At 37.4% G+C, this 25099-nt stretch overlaps 3 protein-coding genes and 1 non-coding gene across 5 annotated transcripts; all 4 read left to right on the top strand.

Annotated features, from left to right (window-relative positions):
* The first annotated feature begins 45 nt into the window (after window positions 1-45).
* On the top strand, window positions 46-5499 carry LOC114522551 (mucin-like protein). The gene is made up of 6 exons (XM_028543267.1): window positions 46-388; window positions 847-1023; window positions 1897-2073; window positions 2943-3116; window positions 3387-3488; window positions 4554-5499. Exons 1-6 carry the CDS (start codon window positions 250-252, stop codon window positions 5120-5122), a joined length of 1338 nt encoding a protein of 445 aa, XP_028399068.1. The 5' UTR covers window positions 46-249; the 3' UTR covers window positions 5123-5499.
* Window positions 5500-9632: 4133 nt separating this feature from the next.
* On the top strand, window positions 9633-10943 carry LOC114522740 (coadhesin-like). Its single transcript, XM_028543483.1, has 3 exons — window positions 9633-9819; window positions 10455-10631; window positions 10718-10943. The coding sequence occupies exons 1-3, from the start codon at window positions 9681-9683 to the stop codon at window positions 10921-10923; spliced, it is 522 nt and encodes a 173-aa protein (XP_028399284.1). The 5' UTR covers window positions 9633-9680; the 3' UTR covers window positions 10924-10943.
* A 2539-nt stretch (window positions 10944-13482) lies between these two features.
* LOC114522478 (zinc finger RNA-binding protein-like) lies at window positions 13483-24181 on the top strand. 2 transcript variants are annotated; one of them, XM_028543165.1, is made up of 15 exons: window positions 13483-14365; window positions 15344-15508; window positions 16119-16452; window positions 16774-16913; window positions 17330-17490; window positions 17943-18072; window positions 18594-19005; window positions 19420-19512; window positions 19871-19929; window positions 20214-20349; window positions 21640-21719; window positions 22485-22580; window positions 22656-22767; window positions 22966-23063; window positions 23261-24181. In XM_028543165.1, exons 1-15 carry the CDS (start codon window positions 13490-13492, stop codon window positions 23552-23554), a joined length of 3186 nt encoding a protein of 1061 aa, XP_028398966.1. In that variant the 5' UTR covers window positions 13483-13489; the 3' UTR covers window positions 23555-24181. The 2 variants fall into 2 exon arrangements, with proteins under 2 accessions (XP_028398966.1, XP_028398965.1); XM_028543164.1 differs by having other exon boundaries at window positions 17327-17490; window positions 23261-24179.
* Window positions 21807-21880, top strand: LOC114522745. The gene has a single exon (XR_003686940.1). It is a non-coding gene; the product is annotated as a small nucleolar RNA SNORD57 (small nucleolar RNA).
* Window positions 24182-25099: the final 918 nt, after the last annotated feature.

Raw genomic sequence — 25099 nt, 5'->3', positions numbered from 1 at the left:
AATAAAGATTGTGGCACATGCCCTCTTTTGCATCCGTTAGAATGATAATTGCATTTTAACTTATCGTGTAGTCTATAAAGAGGGCTTAAGAAATATGCCATAACGGTATAGCTACTATTAAGTTAACAGCGATCTTCGCACACAGATTGTCTATACTTAAACGGGAGCAGTTACCATGGCAACATATCAGTGACAGACTCGGGTACTCCGTGTCAGTCATGGACGGAACAATGTCCACATCGTCATACCATGAACACCACATATCCAGAATTAAATAACGCCAAGAATTACTGTCGTAATCCCAAGAACTCAGGAAAACGACCTTGGTGTTTTACCACAGATAGAAACAAAAGATGGGAGTACTGTGATATCCCTAAGTGTATACCAGGTACCGTCATGATATGATATCTTTTATGCCAACATTGGTACACAAATTACATCAAGGTTTATAGCATCAAGAAAACGATTGAATTTCACCGGTAATGCCCCGAAAACACGAATCTTGTTACATAAATACCTTTGGGAATACCTTTATACAATAATTAGCCAATGTGACTTCATATCAAGATATTCCTGCAGGATAGTTCGACCCCCTCGAGTGCTACTGGTTTTAAAACAAAGTTTCGGACTAGACTGGCAAATCTAAACAGTAAATATTCAAATAGTAATAATCTTCAAACATTTTAACTGTGCAGACATTGTTTTTACGATGATTACTAGAAATTCTACCCATATTTATAATTAATTATTATATCACAAGTCGCAGTCGTTTGAATGATGAATATAAGGGTAACAATGATGTCATTAGATTGATCGTATTGTATTAATGTATTCTACTGGCTTTAGTTGATGGTGGTTATAGCAACTGGACAATAAAAAGTGCATGTAGTGTGACATGCGGTGAAGGTTTACAAACATGGACACGAGTTTGTAAGAATCCTGAGCCAAAGTTTGGTGGAAGAGATTGCAGTCATTTTGGAGAGAGAGATGAATATAGGCCTTGTTTCGTGAAACCTTGTATCGGTGAGTGAAATTATTTCCTGACGTTCAAATTCTGCTGTTCGAAGTTCACGGGTTTTTATAACAAATCAATTAAAGCAAGGTTCCCGTTGCTGTAATGTTCACACTTATTAGTTCTCATAAAGTATTTATAAATATTTCTGCCGGTAGTGAAAAACATTGGACGCTATCCATTAAGTGGCCAAAGTGGTCAGACCTATAATATTTTGACTGAATTGAATATTTCCTGAAGAATACAGCAGTGAAACTGCATTTTTCGTGCTAGTGCAGATGTAAATAACGATCTGTAACCGTCAGTACTGAAATAAATCGGGACCGCCTGGCGTTTTTACTGAAAAAAGGAAAGCTTCAAAATTTACTTATAGTGATGCATTGCGTGCATGCGTCGAGTTTCTAAGTTTAAGCGTCTAAGCTTATACGAGTTCACGTACGCCGAAAGAGTGGCGTAAGTTGAAGAGTTACGCCTGTATTCTAAAAGCTCACTCACACTCAAACTCATTGAGTGGGAGATCTTAATCCTCTCCTAAGGTTTCAATGGCGGTATTTCGAGCCGAATAGGGGCTTGATTTTCAGTGATTTACCTTATATCTTTCCATCTATTCAGAGAAAACTTTCTCATTGATCAGCATTAACAAAATTCATCTGTCACACTCCATGAGTGTGAGTGTGAGTGAGCTTTTTGAATACAGGTGTTAGACTTTGATTAGCTAGGCTGCAATTGATGATCCCTTTCTGTTTAGCGTTCACGGTTTTACCTAACATGGGGAAAGAGTGATCTTGATTAAAAGTCTTGAGACAGGAGTGTCCAACCTGGGCGGTATATAGTTGAATAAGCTATATGCATGAATATTCCTTCTTTGCTTTATATTTGTCTAGTTAATGGCGGTTTTAGCACATGGAGTTTGAGTATCCCTTGCAATGTTTCGTGCGGTGGAGGAGTTGAAATATGGAAGCGTAGTTGTGATAATCCAGAACCAAAATACGGAGGCAGAAACTGTAGTAGGCTGGGAAACTCGATGGAATTGAGGAGCTGTAACACAATGCCTTGCCCTAGTAAGGATGAAATTACTTTACTGAATGTTTTGTCTGATACAAGGCGGGATAATTAAGGAATCAAAAGTGACCAAAAGTGGTGCACAAATTTATAGGCTTTTGCCGAGCTCGACGGCCTATTTATGCAGATACTTTTGCTACGGTAGCTAATCAACGTTTATTGTGCTTTTAGCAGCACTTGTCCTTGCATGATTCTGACCCAGGGTGTTTCCAAGTTACGATATACTTAGCTACAACTTTGCAAAAGTGGAAAGTGCTAGGAATTGTTCTATATCAAAACCACTTATGACTTCACTTTGCAATTTTCATGCCAAACAAACTCAGCTGATTAGTGGCCGCTTGATGAATATTTAAAAAAAACTGGATGAAGCAATACACTTGTTCCAATTTCGAAAGCCTGTAATATTATATTTGAAATTATCACGCATAAAAATAAAAGGAAGAATTGGTGTTTAATATAAAGTTTGAGCATCAAATATCAACGTCCAGTAGTTTCCGCGGAATTGCAACATTGTCGTTGGGCTAAAATGAGAAGATTGAAACTAACATTACGTTGATGTAACAACGTTCGTTGTTTTATCGTCCAATGGAATGCGTTCCATTGCACTCTCCAGAGTGCAATTGCACTACACATTTTTTCTATTGAACTCTTTATATGCTTTAAGTAAATATCATCCGTTAAAATGCTTCTCGCAACCGTGGTCGCAATTTATTTACATTTCTCAACTTATTGAAGATTCAGACGCTGAAAATACGAGAAAGACAAAGCTATCGCCTTGTTGAATGGAACATTTCATCTTTCACATCGTGAAAACATTTTTACTATTGCACTCGTCTAGTATCGAATTTCAAATACTTTTCTTATATAGTTGACGGTAACTATAGTAACTGGACGAGGGCGTCGCCATGTAGCGTCACGTGTGGTGAAGGAGTCGAAGTGTGGATACGAGAATGCGATAACCCTCCTGGCGAATACGGCGGTAATTGCAGTAAGCAGGGACCAGACCAAGAAAGACGCTCATGCAGGAATGAAGCTTGTCCAGGTGAACTATCATACGATTATATTTTATCATACAGTATTTCATTGTATAAGATCGAAAACAAAAGAAAAAAAACTCACGAAAGGTAAGAATTCCACTTTGCTGTCCATCTTAATTGCTATGTATTTGATCTTGGTATACTGAAAAACGAAACTATACAACCCACAGCGAGATGTAAACTTGAATAACAATAAGTTTTTCCTATGAGCAAACAAGGCACTCAAACAAGGCATTTTTGAAGCTGAAGCTGAGTTTTCCTGTGAAAAATTTTAGTTTCTTCCGAAGAGATTGGTGTTATTGCCATTGTTGCAAGTTTTTTACTCGTTGCTGCGATTACAATTTTTATCTTTCTGCGAAAACGACGGCGAAAACGAGGTGAGTTTATTTTCTTTGCATTTGTGCAGTTTCTGGAGAATAATAAATAACAATTATTAGATGAAGCTGAGTGTGATCGAGAATTATCAAACCGAAGTTTGCGTTATTGAACTGAGGCTCGATAATTCTCGATATCATGCAAAAACCGAATTCAATAAATGTTTTATTATGTATTTCCTTTTAAGAGAGGAAGCCTGCGCCATTATTGACAACAAACTAGCGGCAAAAACTTACGTCACCTACGGATAATTTTCAATGTCGCGTAGGTGGCATGACATTGAGAATTTTCAGTAGGTTTTTAGCCAATCACAATCACAATCGAAATTGCATTAGTAATGCATAATAATAATAATTATTAACATTTATTGAATGAGGCTTGATAATCTTCATTAGCTAGACACTGCATGAGACACAACTCAAAAAACCAAAGGAAGTAAACACCCCATTCGCAGATATAAAATCACATGATAATATATTAATATATTATGTTTCCCAACCGTCAGTTTCCAGTCGAAAACTACATCTGTATATACCGTATGATCTGGACATTTCTATTGAGTTTCCTGACATTTGGTAAAGGCTGGTTTCTAGCCAGAAAATTATCCCCTGGTCAGGGACGAACATTATGGTTTGAGTTTAAGACTATTAGTTTTGGTTGAAAACATAAGAATAAACGAAACTTTGGAAATCAACCTTGAACATTGACTAAGGGCCTGTTTACATGAGCCCGGTTACCCGAGATTCAACGAAGCGTGAGATGATTTTGAGGTATTGAAATGAGCAGATAACATGATCCTGGCAGTCGTGTAATCACCACAACAATAGCATGTGCTATTTTGGTGCCATAAAGACTTATTTCAATATCTCAAAGTCCTCTCACGCTTCTTTGAATCTCGGGTAACCGGGCTCATGTAAACAGCCCCTAACTCAGTAAACTCTTAATCAATGACAGGATTTGAACAATTAAAACACGTATTAATTTTGGAGTCAGTACGATTTAACCTCCTCAAACGTAGTTACCAGTTTTGCAACAGACTCCTCCTGATCTGTGTTTTAATTTCATAGAATACATACAGCATTATGCCATTTGTCGTTTTTCGTCCCAACATTTTCCTGGTCGTGAACAAGAGCAGTCAAATAACAACAATACAGAAGAGTGCGCAAGTTCCTCACAAAGGAATGGTACGATTCCCAACTATGGAAACCTGACATCCGAAGGTAAACCGGCTCCGTGTCTTTCTCGCGGTATTGTACCCTACAAAAGCGATTACATCAACACGAGACCTTCCCAAAGATCTTGGTACGACAGATTGCAGGTATTTCGGCCTATAACTGTTGAATGGCTTCGTAACGCGTGGGGCAATGTGGATGTGTTTGGAAACAATGTTTATGATGTCATGCAACGTTATGTCGGCCGAGTTTTTGTTTTGTACGATAAGGCAGGCAACACAGGCGAAGGTCAGTCAGCCGGAAGCTGTAATCCACCTCGCAACACACTCGAGAAATCGTCGCAAGGTGATTCTAACGGAAGTGAGAAGGAGGAAAGAAGTCAAACGTACGATACTCTGAAAAGACTTCCATCTGTGGTATTGCCAACTGGATCTGGCAATGCTTTGACAACTCGAATTGCTTAACTCCATCAGAATGGGTGAAACTTCCACTTATTTAAAAGACTAAGAATTTTAAAGTTGAAGAATGAAATTGACAATCAGTTATATTTATACACCAGCGTGGAAACTGCATGCAAGTTTTCAGGTATACTTTTAGCCTCTCTCGCGATGGCGAATATTTTTTCACTTTGGGAACATATTTTTTATTTTTTATCTATATATATCAGGGAATAAAATAAAAAATCACATTATTCATAAGAGGGAGGGAGTCCATGCAGTTATAGGTAAATTGGGGAGATGGGTAATATATAAGTTATATAACACCAAAGCTTTGCGGAACAGCATAATTATATTCGTGTACGTATATACATAATACATTGTTATAGGTGATATGAATAGTTTTGATTTTTGGGGGACACCCTGTGCAGGACGAGTGGGAACTGATGCTTTTCATATTCAAATGGTCGACTTGCGCTTTAGACTAATTTCTTACCTTCGAGAAAAAATGAACATTCTATGAAAGAGCTTGCTAAAATTAGTAAAACTGCCAAGTGTGGCTGTGAATTGTTATAAATTACGGAAAATATAGCCATGTGAAGTTGTCAACTTTTGTATTTTTTGTATTACGGCCGGAAGTGTGTAACTAATTTAGTTACACATTTCCACACGTAATACAAAAGTATACAAACTTTGCCAACTTCGCATTGCTATATATTTTCCGTATTTTACAAAATTTCGCACTTGCACTAATTTTAGTAAGATCTTTCTAGCTGTGATGATTTATTTTCCTCTAGTTACTTCGTTCGAAAATTAATCTAAAGCGCAAGTTGTCCATTTGCCAAGCTCATACCCAAATCCTGTAATTTGACAAATCTTGATTTAAAACTTGAATCAGTTATTTCCTTTTGAGTAAGCCCATTTTTATCATTGAAGAAATAATATGTAGCGGCATTTTTGAACAATACTGGCTTCGGGTGTTTTTATCTTGAAGTATAAGCATGACTGTCGAAATGTATTTGTAAAGAATGTAAAAGAACGAAATGTGAAAGTGATGTACATGCGTTGTGCCGTAAGAAGGAAGTCGTTGATGACGACATTACGTTGCGTTGAGCCACGGAAGTCTTCAAGTGGAATTGACACTGAAGGCGTCACGTGAAATATAATTTAGAAGCTTCCAGACGATTGGGATCAAAGTACTAGTGTATTGAGCTTTGGCCGACTGTTAAATCAAGCGTAAGTTAAACCTAACCTTTTTGATTGGAGTCCCAAATTTCAACGGATATGCTCAGTTTTATCTTTGGTGGTGGTATTATACTAATTCTTGGACCAATTTTCCACGCTGGTGCAGGTAATTTGAGTATTTTACACTAAATTAGATGTTTGCTTATATATCTCATCTTTAACTACTTATGGCAAAACAACAAAGCGGGTCAGTTCCTTTTACTATAAGCAAAACTAGATTAGGGAGGCTAACTTTAGATAAAATGTACGACAAATTGATATGATTTAGAAAAGATTTCTGCAAAAACAATTTGAAAAACTGCGTCGACTAATCATGCTATAGGGTAGGTTTCGAGTAACTTTTGGTGTTATAAAAAAGCAGAACTCTAGAGGTCTAGCTGTCTCATCAGGAATCATTAAGTGCAGGCAACTGCTTAGAATAATATTAATCTATACAATGATAATATAATAATATTAATAACTGAACAACACGTAAAGACAAATAAGCCTCACTTACACTGGCGTTTGTGAAGAAGGTCCTTTGGTTTAAACATTTAAAGTTTCCTTATTTCCCCATTTAACGTTGTTGCTCAACCGTAGCTATTTAATTTGAAGTTTTCAAAAACGTTGCCACGCTGCTTTAATTCGGGCAATATAGCTACAACATGTCTTTGAGGAATATTCTTAAGGAATGTACAGCAACCCACTCAAGTCGAAACCGCAACTTTTCTGGCCAGTCAATATCATGTTAGTTACCTCTCTGTTAATAAACACGAAGAACTGGCTTGCCCTCTGTTACTTATCTTATCAGTATGTAGTCCTTTTCCAGTCATCTCTTTCGTAGTCTTTGGCCAGTCAATTATATAATTATTATAAACCAGGGAATTGTATTATAAACTAGGTCTACTGTATCTTAATCGTAATATAATATGATAGCCCAGCAAGAAAATACGAAAGACGGCCATAACACAAATATTTTCATGCTATTTAATAGAAGCTAACGTTTCATCTTCAAGCTGAGACGTTTTCAAAGCGAATGAAATATAATACATCTATATAGAATATGAATAATTATATATAACTATATAATTATATATAGCTATATGTCATCTGTATTATATATTCCATTCGCTTTGAAAATGTCTTAGGTTAAAGACGAAACGTTAGCTTCTATATTAAGTTGTATTGAAAAAATTGTGTTCTGGCTGTCCTTCGTATTTTTTGCTGGGCTTTTATATATTATATACGATTACGATTCCCACCTGGTTCATCAATTGCAACTATGCTGTATCTTACTTATATATTGCATCTCGGCATTTTGCTGAGCATGCACATGCTGACATGCAGAGGGCGCAAAAGCAGTGAAATCGCTTTCACGTATGTTGGTCATGATCTTACCCACTTTCTGCATTCAATCTAAATTCAATTCAACTCTATTTATGTTTCTCATTTGTGAATTTATACGATTAGAGTTTCAGATAAAACATGAATAAATTGGCGAACCTTTGGCTGCCCTTGTTTTCACTTTTGTTTTCTCTGTTCTCTCGAGAGTGCTTGTAAAGTTGTATAACTAATTCATTCAGCTGGTCGGATGCCCAATATATAAACCGACCCGACAAAAGGCTGAACTTTCGTCAATCAACTACCGAGAATGCCACTGATACTGGACGAGTCCAAAATACAATCCATGCAGCACAACGAATTACAAAGAGTGAACTATATAAACCTCGTTCACTAACTTTTCAAACCTGGAACTGGGATATTTGTCAGGAACCACAAAGCAATTGCATGTGAACTGTTTAAAGAAAAAGGCTATGAATGCGATAATAGAAAATTAGGTTGGTAAAACAACAGCCCTGGCAAAATTACATATTTCAACGATTTCTCTATTTTTTTCAGGTAAATACAGTTTTCAAGACAAGAACAGGTGAAAAGTACCATTTTATGATTTTAATGAACACCATTGTGTATGGACTTTCTTCATTCTCCCTGTTGTTTTGTGCATGAACTATTAATAAGATGAAACTTTCTTGCTGCTTAAAATTATTTTTAGGGAAAGTGGATATGTAGGTGTAATATAGACACGAAGTTTACTGAGTAGATTCCTTAAAACATGAATTTGTTTTGAATTACTTGCAACAGAACTTGTATTCCTGCCGAAGCTGAGCCAATACTCAACTCGAGTTCATGTTATCCTTTGGTGAATTTCACTCGGCCTTATTGTGAAAATCAAGGAATCACGTTACCCAACTACGTGTATATGACACCTCAAAACCAATCAAAGTCGAATTTCTATGCAAACAAGGACAGGAAAAGTTTTTACAAGTTACGAAAAGCCAAAATCATCAGCTTTTTCAGTTTGGACCTGAGCAAGTTGGAAAATTGCATGCATATTTTCGATTTATTCAGATGCCATTTCTTTTTTCCGCGCTGCGATCGAACCCAAAGCGTGTATAAAGAGCAAAAGGTTTGTCGTGAAACCTGTCTCAAAGCAAGGAAGACATGTTATAAGTTGTGGAAATTTATTGAGGCTATGGTGGTGCGCCTTCACCGAGACAAGGCGTCGATAATAAAGGAAACCTTCCGCTGTGAAAGGCAGCCTTACAGAAATGCAGGTGACAGCCCTGAATGTTGGTATGATGATTTAACAAATTCCACAGGTAATACTTCGCATTGGAGCAGAGATAATTTTAAGGTTGTATTCCACAGACCTTTTTTTAAAGAAATAAGATTTAATCGTTAATTACCCTTCTAAGAATTTTTTCCAGGTGTCCAAAGTCATTAAAACCAGTGAGTATTCCGCATTAGGGTGGTGAGAATTAAGCGTCAATTAATGTACAATTAAGTTATCGTTGGATTGACGAGATGTAGTCACTGCGAACAATACAAACGTATACTGTACGCATGAAATGGCCCAAAAACGACGAAAAACGTAGAACAAAAAGTTTCGGGTACTTCTCGAGACAATTATATACAAAGACAATGGTTTTGGCGTTCTTATGGTGTTATAGCTTTTCTTTATCACTTTCTTTCAGATGAATCTTCCAACCCTAACTGGACAGCAAATTTAGGTACGTGTTAGTCGAAAGATGATTTTATGATCAGTTTACTTGGAATGTATAAGGTGTAACACACAGATTTATCAAGAACAGAGTGCATTTTATAAGTCAGAAGTGAATATGATCCGAAAAAAAATTGGATCTTGAGAAGTTTAGAGAAGCCAGAAAAATTATCAACAAACAACTATTTTTGCACAGATTGTCTATACCTAAACGGAAGCAGTTACCATGGCAACATATCAGTGACGGCTTCGGGTATTTCATGTCAGTCATGGACAGAACAATGTCCACATCGTCATACCATGAACACCACATATCCAGAATTATATAATGCCAAGAATTACTGTCGTAATCCCAAGAACTCAGGACAAAGACCTTGGTGTTTTACCACAGATAGAAACAAGAGATGGGAGTACTGCGATATCCCTAAATGTACACCAGGTACAGTCATAATATATTCCTGAATGTATGGAACCATTGATGATATAAAGGGTTATAGCAACGGAACATAAAAAAGGAAAACGTGGCAGGTTTTCAGAAAGGCTGATTGAACGTCTTTCATATTGTAGAATCATTCAAACAAAACCCGTCACTGTGTAGTATAGAATAGGAAATATAGTTTTAGGGGCTGTTTACATGAGCCCGGTTACCCGAGATTCAACGAAGCGTGAGAGGACTTTGAGGTATTGAAATAAGTCTTTATGACATCAAACAAGCACATGCTATTGTTGTGGTGATTATACGACTGCCAGGATCATGTTATCTTCTCATTTCAATACCTCAGAATCATCTCATGCTTCGTTGAATCTCGGGTAACCGGGCTCATGTAAACAGCCTCTTAGTTAGAATAGTTTTGCAGGTACACAGGTATGCAAATTACACAGTAATAAAAAATATCAAAAAATTACAACATTATTGGTACAAAAAAGTTTGCATCGAGTAATATGTAGTATTTTTTACTGTTCGACATATATAGCACTGAATGATAAGAAAACAGTTTAATTTAAGAATGATAACATGAAATTGTTCTAATAGATTGCATTAGCTTTAACATTGTACAATATTTGTGTTTATAGTTGAAGGTAACTATGGCAACTGGATATTAAAGAACGTGTGCCATGTAACTTGTGGTGAAGGTTTTGAAACGTGGACACGAAGTTGTGACAACCCTGAGCCAAAATTTGGCGGAAGAAACTGCAGTTATCTTGGAGAACCCGTGGAATACAGATCTTGTTCAGCAAGGCCTTGTCCTGGTGAGATAAATCAATACCTCCGCCAGGGGAATAGGTTGTGCATGTTGTGACCTTTGTTTGTATTCTTTTTACCTCTTTATTTCTAGTTAACGGTGGTTATGGCAACTGGAGTGTCATTATTCCTTGCAACGTTTCGTGCGGTAAAGGAGTGGAAATATGGCGACGTTATTGTGATGATCCAGAACCAAAATACGGAGGCCGCAATTGCAGTGGGCTGGGAAACTCTACGGCATTGAGAAAATGTGAAAGAAAACCATGCTCAAGTAGGAATAAATTGACCAAAGAAAATTAAACCTGTTTAATCGAGGCCACGGTAGTAATACAATGATTGGCCCGTTCCATCATTCTGCTGCATGCTAAAACGGAAAGCAAAAAAATGAACAAAAGCTAACTAGCTTTACTTTCTTGTATATTGGAATATTACTATCTTGAATATTAATAATCTTTTCATGTCTATCCTCGGGGCAGAAATATTTTGTTTCCCTTGTCGGAAGTACAATTACATTTTTTGCCTTAGTCGACGGTAACTATGGCAATTGGACGAAAGTGTTGCCATGTAGCGTCACGTGTGGTAGAGGAGTCGAAGCCTGGATACGGATGTGTGACATCCCCCCGGAAAATACGGTGGTAACTGTAGTAAGCTAGGACCAGACTTCGAGAACCGCCCATGCAAGAACCAACCATGTCCTGGTAAGAAGAAAGCCAGCTAAAAATGGCCAATCTTGATTAATGGAAAACTAATAAATTGAAGAATAATTAAAGACTGAAGTATACACGGCGAAACACATAAGCAAAACTTGATCTGAAAACTCCATTTTGTGAAAATAAAAATCGATATACTAGCTCAGTCTAAAATCAAATTGTGTTCTGCAAAATTTCAGGTGATTCCGAGACGATTGGTATCATTGTTGGTGTTGCAAGTTTTACATTTGTCACTGCAGCTGCCATTCTTATCTTTCTTCTACGAAAACGATGGTACAAAAAACAAGGTAAGCCTCGGCAACGTGCATTTACACCGTTCCTATTGAGAGATGAATCTCACTTCTCATGTTCGGAGTGTTCGCCTTTGTTTTCCGAGAGTGCGCTAGTAGAGTTCTGAGAAAATGCTGATGTATAAAACAATATCAAAGTCTTCAAAATTACAAACGTTAACGGATAAGACGGATTGTGTGAATCTGAATAAAACTCAGTTGTTGAAACGATCTATGTTTTCATATACTGATATACATAACTTAATGTCCTGAATTTCAATCCTCCAGGATCTGATCCATATTACGCAATTTTTCGTTTTTCCCAACATTCCTCGGGTCGTCACCATGAAGATGGCGCGAGTTCCTCACAGGAGAATAATGAAAGTGTCGAATATGGAAACCTCACAACCGAGGGTAACCCGTTCCAGGCCTATCCCGCGGTGTTGTACTCTACCGAAGGGAATACATGAACACACGACCCTCGCAAAACTCTTTCTATCACAGACTGCAAGTATTCCGACCAATGACTGTTGAATGGCTTCGAAACGCGTGGGGGAATGTGGACGAGTTTGGCCATCATGTTTATGACGTCATGCAACGTAACATCAGACAAATTTTTCTGCCATACGATAGGTTGGGCATCATAGGGCGGAGGGAGTCTACAGAAACGGAGAGGGATAATTTAACTTACGATAGCCTGGGGAAACCTCCTGGAATGGTCGTGCCCGACCAAAATGCTTTGACCGCAGAACATACTTAAATAATAAGAATGGGAGATTCTGGCCTAAATAACAGTGAGCTTAAGCACTCAGTTCACGTGACATACAGTTCACCAATCACAAACTTTGACCCAGTCTTTTGACGTTATTCATGCCGTGTTAGAATTTCTGAAATTTAGCCCGTTTACTAATTTTCTGAACTCCAGCTTATACTCATTTAGAATTATAGGGAACCAAAATAGTGTTAAATATTCTGACCGTTCTTGATATTTTTGTGATTGAAAATCATTCTTGATTTTTGTGATTGAAAACAAGGCGTTTGTTTATATCAGCGGCTGTAATCTGCATTTAAAGTAAACGTTTTATATGTGTGTTTTGTGAATTCAGTTGCCGGTTATTTACCCAAGAACAAGGGCTCTTTATAACAAATATCCACAAATATGGCGGATTTCGGCTTTCAAGCTCTGCTGACGCCATTTGGTGCCTTTAATCCTTTTGGCCATGGTATTTACCACTGACTAGTGGTAATCCTAATTCTGAGCCCGCTACAGTAGCATTCTCCCCCTGGATTTTGTAAGTATATATTTTTGGCCTGACCTGCAATATAGTGTTTTTTAAGATGAATACAAGTCGTAGACGCTGTTTTTGCTAATGCGAGAACTATATATTAAAATGTGGACGAAACTACAGATTTTAATACTGACACTATTTATACTGACAGGTTTATTTTTTTTATTTTAATTTTATTAATTATTTTTATTTAATTATTTATTTTATTTGATATTTTAATTATTTATACATTCCTATGTGAAATTTAACAAATGCTTGACCTTTTGGCAATATTGTCGGATATTTTGAGGACATTTTTGAGGAGGATATTTTGAGGAATTTTAATTGTTACTGAGTTACAGGCACTGAGCAGTCTGAGCTACATAATAACCACTGGGGCAGGTTGTATAAAACTCCTAACTACATTTTAAGTAGTTAAATCGTAGTTAACTAGAAAATACATTATTCTGATTGGCCAATTCTGCCACCAACTATAGTTAATTGTTATATACCCTGCACATTCGGAATTATCCGGAACGTCTTCGTGGAGTATCCCAGAATGCCGTGTTAGCACGTGGCGTCACATGCAGCCTTCGTTTCGCTTTGAGAAGAAGGAAATATGGCGCAAAACAGCAATTATTACGGCTATTCAGCCGGTGTTCAGGGCTCGCAAGTGTACGGCAATACGATGCAAAACCCACAGATGACTCAGTCGGCGTACAGTGGACAAACTACGGCCGCTTATGGCGCTCAATCGACGACACCAAGCGCCAATGCTTACGGAACCGCATCGCCACGAAGTGTCATGCCGGGGCAAAGTGCTTATACACCAACGGCCGCTTCTAACTACCAAACGACCGCTTTATCTGGAAGCTCCTACGGATATACTGCTCGAGTGCAAGATACCTCTTCTCAAAGTTACCCAACGAACGCGGCGAGCGCATATACAAGCCCTGCTCCATACTATGGCCGTGACAACTCACAACAATCGTCAGGTTACGATGCTTCGAAAGCGAACAGCTATTACAACCAACATTCAGGCACGACACCGGGCTATGGCTACGGTTCTGGGGCATCGAAATCCATGTATTCCGGCTATTCGACGCAGTCAAATGCGAACAATCAAATGGCGAACCCGAGCACGCCAAAGGCAAGTACCCAAGCGTCAGGAAATAGTAACGTTTCCTATCCTTATAAAGGCCAAACAGGCACGAACTACAACCAGAATTCGAGCTCCTATAATTCGCCTTCAAATTGGTCTGGCAACGCAGGAGGAGGCTATCAGCCTGCACAGGGCTACGATGCAGCTGTTTACAACGCTGCTTCTTCGTACTTTCAACAACAAACGCAGCCAAGGCAAAAATGGGGAGGAAATAAGAACAACAATAGCGGTAATCAGAACAATAAACCAGGTCAATCGAGGCAGAGGAACCCCCCTAGACAACAGCAAGTTCATTACTGTGATGTTTGCAAAATCAGTTGTGCTGGACCTCAGGTATTAAAAAATATATAAATATATATTCGTATCATTACTCTGGTATAGGTATACAAAATATATATAAATTTGCCCACCAAAATCCTATCAGAGCATGTGAATATTAGTTATTCATTCACTACAGTAGCTAATCTAAACCCCCTCAACCCACAAATTTTTGCAGCACTACTTCATATTGTCGCAACTTCACCCATAGCCATGGGTCGAACACTGGTGATTTTGCCAAATCATGAAATAATTGAAATTCAATGTATGAAAATCAATTTGTCTTCATCTATGAATTTCACACAGTGGTATGATTGAGATAAAGTGCTGGAATTCTGCTTTATCATAAAACCACTATTTTCCTTTACTGACAGACATTGCCAGAATATTCTAGAATTTCCAAAATGATCAAAAAATTCTGACAAAAAAAAAATCACTGTCTGGGTAAAATATTAGTTGGAATATCTGAACCTATTGATTTAAACTATGTGGTGGTAATCATAGCATGTTGCTGTGCAGTTCTGCTATTTCCGTACATCAGATTAATACCAGGACTGATTTAGAGAAATGGCTTGCTTTATTATGTCGTAAATATTTGCTGGAATGTATAAAATTTCCAGGTGATTAAGACAAAAGAAATCTCCAGTTTATCAATATCCTTGTCTGAGATAAGGCAATGAAATATCAGACCTTTATATTTATCAGAGGTTATCAGAGGTTTGCAGTACAATAATGAATGCTGCTTGTTTTAAGAATTTCCCAAATATTGCATGATTGTTATGTTTCCAAACATACATCCAGTTGTGTTGCGAACAAAATTGGTCTCAAATATTTTATACATGCAAATGTTTTTTAACAATTTATGATTTATATGTATGTAGAAAAATGTTTACCTTAGATGCCTCACATGATACTGTTAGTTTTGACTAAGCAATCTGTTTGTTTGTGATGTTTACAGTAGCACTAAATCAATAGGTTGGCCAATTTTTATAGACATACAAGGAGCATTTGGAAGGTCAGAAACATAAGAAGAAGGAAGCAGCTCAAAAACAAATGGAGGCAGCTGGACCTGATGGTTACAGATGCAGTCTATGTGATGTGACTTGCACTGGAACTGATGCTTTTAATGCTCATCTCAAGGGAGCCAAACACTTGAAGGTTGGTTCAAAACTCTGTCATTCATACTTGTTTTGAATGATTTTATATCAAAAAGGCAAGGGTTCGAGTCCATATATAATATATTGCTGTGTTGTTTTATGATTATGGCCTGCAATCCCCCATGCAATACTAACTTCGTCCATGGAATAGGCTATTTTCATGAAATCTTTACCTGTCATTTAATGTATCAACTGATTCGTGATAGTTCAAAATGGGTTCCCAGTGATGATGGATTTCTCCTGACTGACAATGTGAGGGCAAAACAATAACTGATTTAATCTGAGGGAACTTGTTGTACTATTTGGACAAGTATTATGAAGTCATTTTACTAATGCTTACTCTTCCCCAGTTTAACATAATGCGAAAATGAGACATATACTCTTTTCGAGTTTGTGTGGGTGTAGGTTATCTTTTGATTTTGGGTGCTTGTGTGTAATTAAAATCGACCTAAAAGCATTTTCATTGGATAAAAACCCTTGCAGCTTGCCATTGCGAGTCATGCATAGTAATTCAAGCAGGGAGGATCCAAGCGCTAGCTACTATCTGCATTTAGGTACACTGTCTTGACCCCAAACAAATAAATTTTAATGCCATAGTTTTCCTATTTCAGACTGTAAAGCTTCATGAAAAGCTTGGTAAGCCAATACCAGAGGTACTTTCAGCTGAGGATCAAGATAAAGACAAGAAAAAAGATGGCATTGTTAAGACACAGACACCAAAACCTTCCTTCAGAAACAATCAACGTAGAAACAGAAAGCCGTCTGCGCCTAAAATAACATTCATTGGTGGGGCAACATTGAATTCCACACCTGGAGAAACGGCAACAACCTCTGCAGTTACCTCTGAGGCACAGGATGCTGATGTGTCGGCCACTATGCCTGACGAAGGTGGAAAAAAAGGAGACACGACTGGGTCTGAAGAAGGAAAGGATATTAAATTTGTTGGTAAGTTAACAATCCAGTAATTTACAGTGTTTTCTCTGTTCAATATGGACCATTTTTTTCTTTGGGTGTAAAATAACAGAAGCTTAACACTTTAGGATGAGGCAGTTAGGCGTGAAAGCTATAAACTGTCTCAAAACACTTATTAAACGGAAAAAAGAGGTTGTTAAGGCAAAATGTATTGAAGTTTGATTGAGCTTAAGTTCAGTGACACTACCTGGTATTCTTTCATTTGAAAAACTGTTAACTGGCATGTTTGCATATAACTAGAGTAATAGTTACTTCCAGAAAGGGGTTTTTAATATAAAATGCTGTTTTTTGCAGGTGAAGACTATATTGAAGAAGTAAAGTCTGATGCTGGTAAAGTCATTGGGTTTGAATGCAAGCTATGCGAGTGCAAGTTTAATGACACTCTGGCAAGAGAAGCTCATTTGAAAGGAAGAAGGCACCAGTTGGCATATAAGGTATTGTTCTCAAGTGTACTTTGGTACATGAGGTCATGCATAATATTCCCTAAAGCAAGTTAATGCAAAGCTAATTGTTTTGGTAGTATAGACTGTATAGTGTGCTCATCATATTTCTGATACTGTGGGCCCAGCTCATCTCCATATCAAAGCTACATACATATATTCTATTTTTGACATGGATCCACCAAATATATGATTGTCAAAAAATAAGTATCCTGTAATATATACAACCAAAGCATAATCATTCTCTATACTTGTATAGATAAGAAATCAGTTTCAGCCAATATCGAAATATGCAATATTTTTGTTTTTCCGCACATTCCTGCATAATTTTTTTTCCACGCATTCCTGCATAAATTTTAATTTCTGTTCTTTTGTGAGTGTCATATTTACCTTATTTTTCTTCATAGAAGAAAGTCCAACCTGATTTTGTTGTGGATCAAAAGCCTAGTGCAAGAAACAGGCAGCCACCTCAGCCACGCTCTCTGATGGATGACAAGGCAAGACGAAGATGGGAACAGGATATGTACTGGAGACAACAAGAAGCTGCTTGGAGGAATGAAGAAGTCAGAAGGTGTGCTTTTGTCACTTACATGTAGCTAATTCATCATTTCATCTACATACGTATGTAGGATTTATTAGTAATAGCCTGCAATTTGCGGGAATTAATATGTGGCAGGGTTGAAAAGCAGTTTTTGTTGTTGGTGGTTATATTTACACATTTTTATATACATACAAATAATGGCGAGGTTTGCCACCGTTTCTTGCACATGATGTTCAGACATTTATGACGAAAGTGATGAAGAATAAGGCTTTGAATATATTTAAACAATGATAAATTGTTGTCAATTTATAAAATAAATGGAGGCGAGCGGACTTAAAGCATGCACTGAGGTTTTGAAATTATTCTACTTTGAAGCTTGAATAATAATGTTAGTTAAGGTGACCAGTGCCAACCTCTGGCTTGATAATTCTCAATATCACGCTCAACCTCATCCAATAATTGTTTGCTATTGCCATCCTTAGGTGGGGCGAAGAGGAATATTGGCGGAGATTGGAAGAGGAAGAGAGAATGTGGGATGAACATGAAAGCCACCGTCATGGAGTGGATTGGGGTCATAGGATGGGACCTCCACGTCCTGATTATGGTGATATGGTAAGATCAGCATTTTCTCCACTGTTTGTGTATTATAAACTGATTTATTATCTTGATCAAAACATTGTATTCCTAAACGCAACCTGTTGAGTTTATTAATTTAGCCAAATTTGTTAGGAATTGTTGTAAAACCAGTGCGGGAATAGAGCCTCTTAAAGTTAACAAATATCGTATACTTCAGTCTTCAATACGCACCAATATTATTACCACATTTTGACTGAAAATGGTAGCGAATTCTGTACGCTATACGAAGTTTTATAAGCAAACTTCACAACATCTTGCATCCAAACTTTGCAATCTTCCTGGTTTTACTATCGATATCCTTGTGTAATTGGCAAAAAGTTCGTCCAAAATGCTATTTGTCTGTTACATATAGGATTTAATTGTGTTTTTGTGACTTTGTAGTCCGTATGTTGTCCCAAAACGTGTTCTTCAATCGAATCCCAGCCTTTTTGTGATGTACAAACAGGATGGAATGCGTTAATTGAAGAATTTCTTTATTCTCTTTTTTCCGCGTTTAGTATCCGCCGCCAAACATGCCTCGACCACGACAGGACAGTCAGGATGATCGTATGGTCATGGCTAAACATAAACAAATCTATCCGAATGAGCAAGAACTCAGCGCCGTTCAGAGCATCGTTTCTGCGGTGGAGAAAGCGTTGAAGCTCGTTTCTGACAGCATCGCGGAGGAAGAAGCGCCGCTCGTCTGTAAAGTAGAAGTTAAGGACGAAAACATGGAGGTGACCGAAGCGCCGCCAGCTGAAGAAAAAACGACGGTGAAAGAGGAGAAAGGTAGTGAAGAAAAGCCCGAGGAAGAGAAGGCTGTCGGGGAAAGTGATGAGAAAACAAGCGAGGAAACAGACGAGAAAAAGGATGATGAAACGAAAAAATCCGCAACTCCTAAGCTGAAGGAAAAAACTGAACAAGCACCAAGTTAGTATTTAGCGCGTGGTTCTTTCTGACCCTTTAAAACTATTGAGGTTTACTGTAGTCTGTTGTCGCATTGAATTACTGGAGTCGGTTGTACGAATGTTGAGATTGTGTGTGTGTTTTTTCAACCGTTATAAACATACTTAAAAAACAATGAAATTACAGATTTTTAGCGAACAATTATGAAAGAGGACCCTGAATTTAAGAGCAGTAAGGTTTAGTCAAGGTTATACCGAGCAACGGCCAATTTTTAGGGTGATTTTTTTATTTAACCCGAGTTGAATTTTCAGAAATAATACTTTGATTTGGCATACCACGACCATTAGCTGTACAAAGAATATGGCTTAAAATTATTTATTTCTAACGAAGAATCGCAATTTCGAATGTTTATCGTCCACACATTACTTCTTATCTTAGGAACCTTAAAAGGTGTTATGCGTGTTGGCGTCCTTGCGAAAGGTCTACTGCTTCATGAAAGACTTGACGTGCAACTTGTTGTTTTATGTCAAGGTAATAATTGAACAATATATGATATGTATTCTGCATGGTTGGACTGAAATGATCTCTTGCATGGTTTCTATGTGCTTCCTTCCACGATTTATTATGGACCTGTAAAACAAGCGAACAAGGAATACAACTGATATCGTGTGCAGGACTTCGAGCTGTAATTTGGTCTATGATATCAGAATAGTCTTTAGGCTCGTACTGTGGCCAGCAATCGGTTGCATAAGTCTCGGCCTAGCGAAGTTTGGTTTCGGTATCATTGCGAACGCTTTTCTCGCATTGCAAGAGCCCAACGTGTATTATAAGGGTGTGGAAATTTCAGCATCAAATTTTGACAAAATTTGTTCATTCATTTAATGTGCAGATCGACCAACAGTGCAACTTCTTGAACGAGTGTCGACGAAACTTCCTGATCAGTTAACGGTAAGATATGCTTTCACGTAAAATTTTTTATCGAAAAGCGATTTCTCCTGGAGTGTAATATAGTATTTTAAATATTTAGCTAGTTAGTGATAAAAGGTTAGCGACATGTTAGCGTGTATATACTGTACTGTGCTACTGTTTAGGATTTTGTTGATGAAGGATTGTGACTTGCTTAAAATGCTATATTCATATCTGCATTGTGTAAATTGTATGGCCTGTCTTCTCGTTTGAAATAGTTGATAAAAAAGTCTTATATTGCTGCCTTACATTTTCTTTCATAACAGAAAGTTAGTGACGAAAAGTACGACGTAGTCGTGGAAAATTGCCAGATTACAGTTGCCAGCACAAAAGATCCAAAGATCACTGTCCTTATCACGTTAACGTCCCCTGTGATGAGAGACGAGGCTGATGTAGCACAAGGTAACTTTATGTTTTCCCAGATTTTCTCACATTGCACCTTGCACCGTAACTTGTCTGAGCTTTCGAAAAAAATTATAAACTGGTGTTTCTCAAGTTTTGATAATTCTTCCAGGTTATTATACTTTATTCAATATTTAAAATTTCAATTTCTGCCATTTAAAATTTCAAATTCTGTCTTTCAAATTCTGCCCTAAGTGTAAAAAAAGTATGAAATTTTTTTGTTGTCAGCAAACGCTCAAATTCGTATGGTATGTTTTTTACGTGTCAGTTTATAATTTTTAATCATGTTATTAAAATATCCTGATATGCACACGGGTGTTGTAAAGGTAAGTCCAGAGACTGGATCGAATGCTGATTTTGGGAAAAAGTTCTTAAAGTCAAAAATAATCAAGGTAACTTTTTCATGCAAAAAAGAGCGAAAATCTCGACCGTGCCTAATTTTTCCTCGATTTTCAAAGGCACTTTCAATCAATGCGCTTTTTTCTACGAGGGAGGGATCAAAATTGTATAGCCTACAATTGGTTTATTATGACTTGATATGCTAATCTTTTGTTCTTTTGCTGTTGTGATATTCTGCAACAGTATCTTTTGTTAGTGAATATGATTGATATTGTTCCTCAGAGATACAGGAGAGGGTATTGGAAGGAGATTTGACCCATAGTTTTTGATGCTCCATTAATATGTACATACATGTATTGTATACAATCAATGAAAGTCACGCCTGCGATAATTTCGTAACAAGTAGGGTCGATCATAATAGTCAGTACAAAACTTTCCCAATGGGTTATCGTTGATGGCAATAAAAATAAAATGTTTAAAAAACATTATAATTTTTGGTCTCGCACTTTGGACTAAACTCGTGGCGTATATTTATACTAAATTGTTTATATTTAAGCTCTTTAAATTGAGATTTTTTGTAGCATTTACCTGATTCAAGTTTGCTGTACTAAAAATTACCCAGTTAATAATACATGTATGTTTTCATTTTGCATTTTTAGTTAAGATAGCTGCGATAGTGTTCGCAACAATTAGCATTTTTCTTTTCATTTGCTCTCAAATTGTTAAAATAACTAAGAATCACAGAGATAAAAATTACATAGAACGATTCGTCAGGATTTTATCGGTTTTATCTTCGGTTTTAAAACATTTCTTTTCACTGCAATTTTCCGTGGAGCATCAAAGACCGTTTCTGTGTTGCACACCAATAATACTTGATGTTGCACACGTGAATACGTCTCGTGCGGTCAAACACGTCCTCGCCAACTCCTGACCCAGTTCACTCTGATTTAGCGGAAGAACAAAAAGATGTATTGGATCGAGACAAATGTCTGGAGGCATTGGCATCCCTACGTCATGCTAAATGGTTCCAGGTTCGACTTCTACTTCATGTAGTATTAGGTAAACTGCATCGTATACGTGACGCAATGCTACTAAGTGCGTTCAGTAGCACGATTTGTTTCCAATGATGATTTTATTTATTCCTGACATTGTCCGTGGAGGAAAAAATAAACTGATTTAATGAGTCTGAGGAAATAAATTTGCGCATAACGCGTGAGAAATTAATATCGCCGACGTACGAAGCACGGTTGCTCGTTTGCTTTGACAGGTGAATGTCGTTGAACTATGATTTTTTGCAGAAACGTCCATCGTTTTTATTTCGGCATTTTTTTTATTCGAGAAGCAACGTTAATAATCAATCGAAATGAAAAAATTGCAATAAATTGCGACGAAGATCGCCGGACAAAGACGTGCATCGGTTTTCTTACGACTTCGCGAAGGCTGAGTGTTATGTTACGATGCTGTTTGCCTTTTTGAGTTCCATTGTACTTGTAGTTTCCCTTTGTAGATAAAGCACACAATATGTTTACGTATGTTAGCTTCATTTTGTGTGTAAAATGCTTGCCACAGACAATGTGCATAAACTGAATTCCTTTAAAAAATATCATTGTTGCCATTTGTTGGAACATGTAACATATGCCAATTTGATTAGAGTTATGACATTGTTCTTAGGATACCATCTAGAGTATTGTTGTTGTGACGTTTGGAATGTTTATGTCGGAATTTAGGCACGTGGTCTGTGTGCAGGCAGTTTGGCCTAGGCATCTCTTTTACAAAAAGTGTCTCATGTTTTTTAGGCTAAGGCGAACGGCGTACCATCTTGTGTTGTGATCATCCGAATTCTGCGCGATATGCGCGATCGATTACCAGTCTTCGTTCCGTTGAGCAGCTGGGTAAGTTGATATTGTACAGTAAATGTATTTAAACAAGTCTGCTGCTAAAATCTAATCGCATTTCAATACGTTTAGGCGTTGGAATTGTTGGTTGAAAAATGTCTAAGCAGTGCAGATTATCCTCTGGGTCCTGGTGAAGCATTCCGTCGTGTGTTGGAGTGTATTTCTTCTGGTGTTCTTTTGCCAGGTAAGCACGAAAAAGTAAACTTATGGGCCATCCTGTTAAAACGTTTTAAAAAATTCAAAAGGGATTTACTTTTCTTGCTCTCTTGGTTTTACCTAACTCTCCATTATTTTTACACACGGATACTCATTTACAACAATGCGCAGATTTCTTAAATTAAAGTGCTAAGTACATGAGAAAATACTATCATTCGTTTTCTAGGCGGTCCTGGTTTACACGATCCATGCGAAAAAGAAGTGACCGATGCTTCCGCCGAAATGACCGCTCAAGAACGCGAGGATATCACATCGACTGCACAGGTAGGTAGAATTCTGCACAGGTTTTAACAGAAGCATGATGAGAAGAAATACTATTTGTGATGCACAGGTACCATTGCTACATTTAGGATTTTCACGTTTCATTCTTTTAAGTTCGTTTAATGGATCTTCCTGGCTTATTTCGGTACCGCCCTTAGTCAATTTCAGGCGGTTAATCATCGTCTGCTTTGTTTTGTTAGAACTACCTCCGTTTGCACGCGTTCCGACAGCTGCACAAAGTGCTTGGCATTGATCCCATTCCCGCTTCGAAATTCCGTGGCCGTTACGGTCGGGGCGCACGATTCAAGAGAAGACGGGAGGACAGCGGGCTCGCCGATGGCAGTGCTAAGAAGGAGAAGAAAGATGGCGAAGAGGAGGGGGAAGGTAAAGATGGGGAGGTGACACCAGAGACAACAAGTGATGTTTCAGCTAATAGTGAAACCTTGGTCGAAAATAAACAACCAGAATCGCTCAGTGGTGAAGCTGCTTCTTAAGAGATTTTAAAAAGTAGGCGATGTGTTCTTCTGTCATTGCCATCTTATTTCTTGAAACATTACCAGTGGCTACTGTAACTGTTATAGAGTAATATCGTCGGATAAATTTAAAGTTGATATTTTTGAGAAACTATACAGTATATATAAAGTTAAGATATGTTGAGTTTCGGTTCGGACTAGTTGTTGCTTTAAATATAAATATGGTCAGTTTACCATCGGAAAATAATATTGTTAACCAAAGGATTAAGTGTGGGTAATTTGTTATGGTAGAAACCATTGAAAGTCGTATCGTTTGTAACAGCATCATTTGAACATCTGGTGATTATAATCTTTTAATTGCCTTTTGGTTTAAATTATAGTATTAAATGCGTCAAATTGTACGTTTGTATGTTAATATTTAATATTGATTCCCTGCATGAAAGTTATATAACGTTTACGTTATACCTACATTAAAAATATATAGCTAATATCAAAAGTGTATAACTGTGGTAAGGACTGTTTTTCACTATACTGTAAACCTTATCCACTAAATGTAAAACTAATTTACAATGAAAAATTCAAGTCGCTATACGCAAAAGCATAAACGTCAAACGCAGAAGCCCGAAATTACATCGCGTTGCACTGTTTACAACATCGCGTTGTACTGTTTACAACATTTTCAGAACAATTACATGTAAACGTATTTACAATTCAAGGTTATATATATACAAATATTTTTTAAAACGGTTACAATATTCACATATGCGAAGTAAGTTTGCAAGTAAGTTTACTTTTGATACATTTTTAAGCCTGGTTTCCATATGACGCCGACGTCGGTAAAGTATTATTGTCGGTGATTATTGATGAGTGAAATCTTTTGTCTTTCTGAAATCATTTTCTCCATGGATGATTACAGACAATGAGTCGGCGACAGGTCGGCGTCATATGGAAACCAGGCTTTAGAAGCCATTGCTTGCGTTGGCGCCAGCTTGTCTGGACATTTAAGTTGCAACAATATTTAGGCCGACACTAAGACTAGACATTCCGGCGTCACATTGGCGAGCAATGTAAAAACTAAAACAGCGATATGTTTGTAGACTTCTACGACAGAAAATACCTCGGACTAGAAATGCAAAACCGTCTTTTAATTTCAGACCCTTAAAAGTTGCACTGAGCTTTGCAAGACGTTTAATTAATCATAATTAGCTTTTGTTCGAATCATATTTTTCGCGTACCGGTTTATTCCAAAAATTGAATCGTCGAATTCAATTGAAGATCTCGTCCCGTCATGGTTTTAACAAGAGTCCGCCTGAAATTTGCATTTCATGTCAGGAAGTACATCATTACCTTTGGTGCGCTAAAGCCTTTAGTACTGAAGAGTCATTCTAAATAGGATTTCATCTGAAAGTGTAGGTCGCAGTGTATTTCATAGGATATTGCTGAAACAGACTGGTAAATTGTGACAAAAACTTTCACTATTAGACTAAAAACACACAGACTAAAATCTAGGTACCACTATAGGTTTGTTTCCACTCAGGAAAAATCTCCTTTGGATCGGAACGGACA

Source organism: Dendronephthya gigantea, unplaced genomic scaffold (assembly GCF_004324835.1).
Source record: "Dendronephthya gigantea isolate DGI-Jeju-01 unplaced genomic scaffold, DenGig_1.0 000023F, whole genome shotgun sequence".
Classification (NCBI taxonomy): domain Eukaryota; kingdom Metazoa; phylum Cnidaria; class Anthozoa; order Malacalcyonacea; family Nephtheidae; genus Dendronephthya; species Dendronephthya gigantea.
This window is presented reverse-complemented; position numbering and strand designations above follow the sequence as displayed.

Coding starts and splice junctions, on each gene's coding strand:
- LOC114522551 (XM_028543267.1), top strand. CDS start 250: ATGAACACCACATATCCAGAATTAAATAACGCCAAGAATTACTGTCGT. Junction 389..846: donor TATCCCTAAGTGTATACCAG/GTACCGTCATGA, acceptor TACTGGCTTTAG/TTGATGGTGGTTATAGCAAC. Junction 2,074..2,942: donor TAACACAATGCCTTGCCCTA/GTAAGGATGAAA, acceptor TTTCTTATATAG/TTGACGGTAACTATAGTAAC.
- LOC114522740 (XM_028543483.1), top strand. CDS start 9,681: ATGAACACCACATATCCAGAATTATATAATGCCAAGAATTACTGTCGT. Junction 9,820..10,454: donor TATCCCTAAATGTACACCAG/GTACAGTCATAA, acceptor TTGTGTTTATAG/TTGAAGGTAACTATGGCAAC. Junction 10,632..10,717: donor TTCAGCAAGGCCTTGTCCTG/GTGAGATAAATC, acceptor CTTTATTTCTAG/TTAACGGTGGTTATGGCAAC.
- LOC114522478 (XM_028543164.1), top strand. CDS start 13,490: ATGGCGCAAAACAGCAATTATTACGGCTATTCAGCCGGTGTTCAGGGC. Junction 17,491..17,942: donor AGGAATGAAGAAGTCAGAAG/GTGTGCTTTTGT, acceptor TGCCATCCTTAG/GTGGGGCGAAGAGGAATATT. Junction 22,581..22,655: donor TCGTTCCGTTGAGCAGCTGG/GTAAGTTGATAT, acceptor CAATACGTTTAG/GCGTTGGAATTGTTGGTTGA.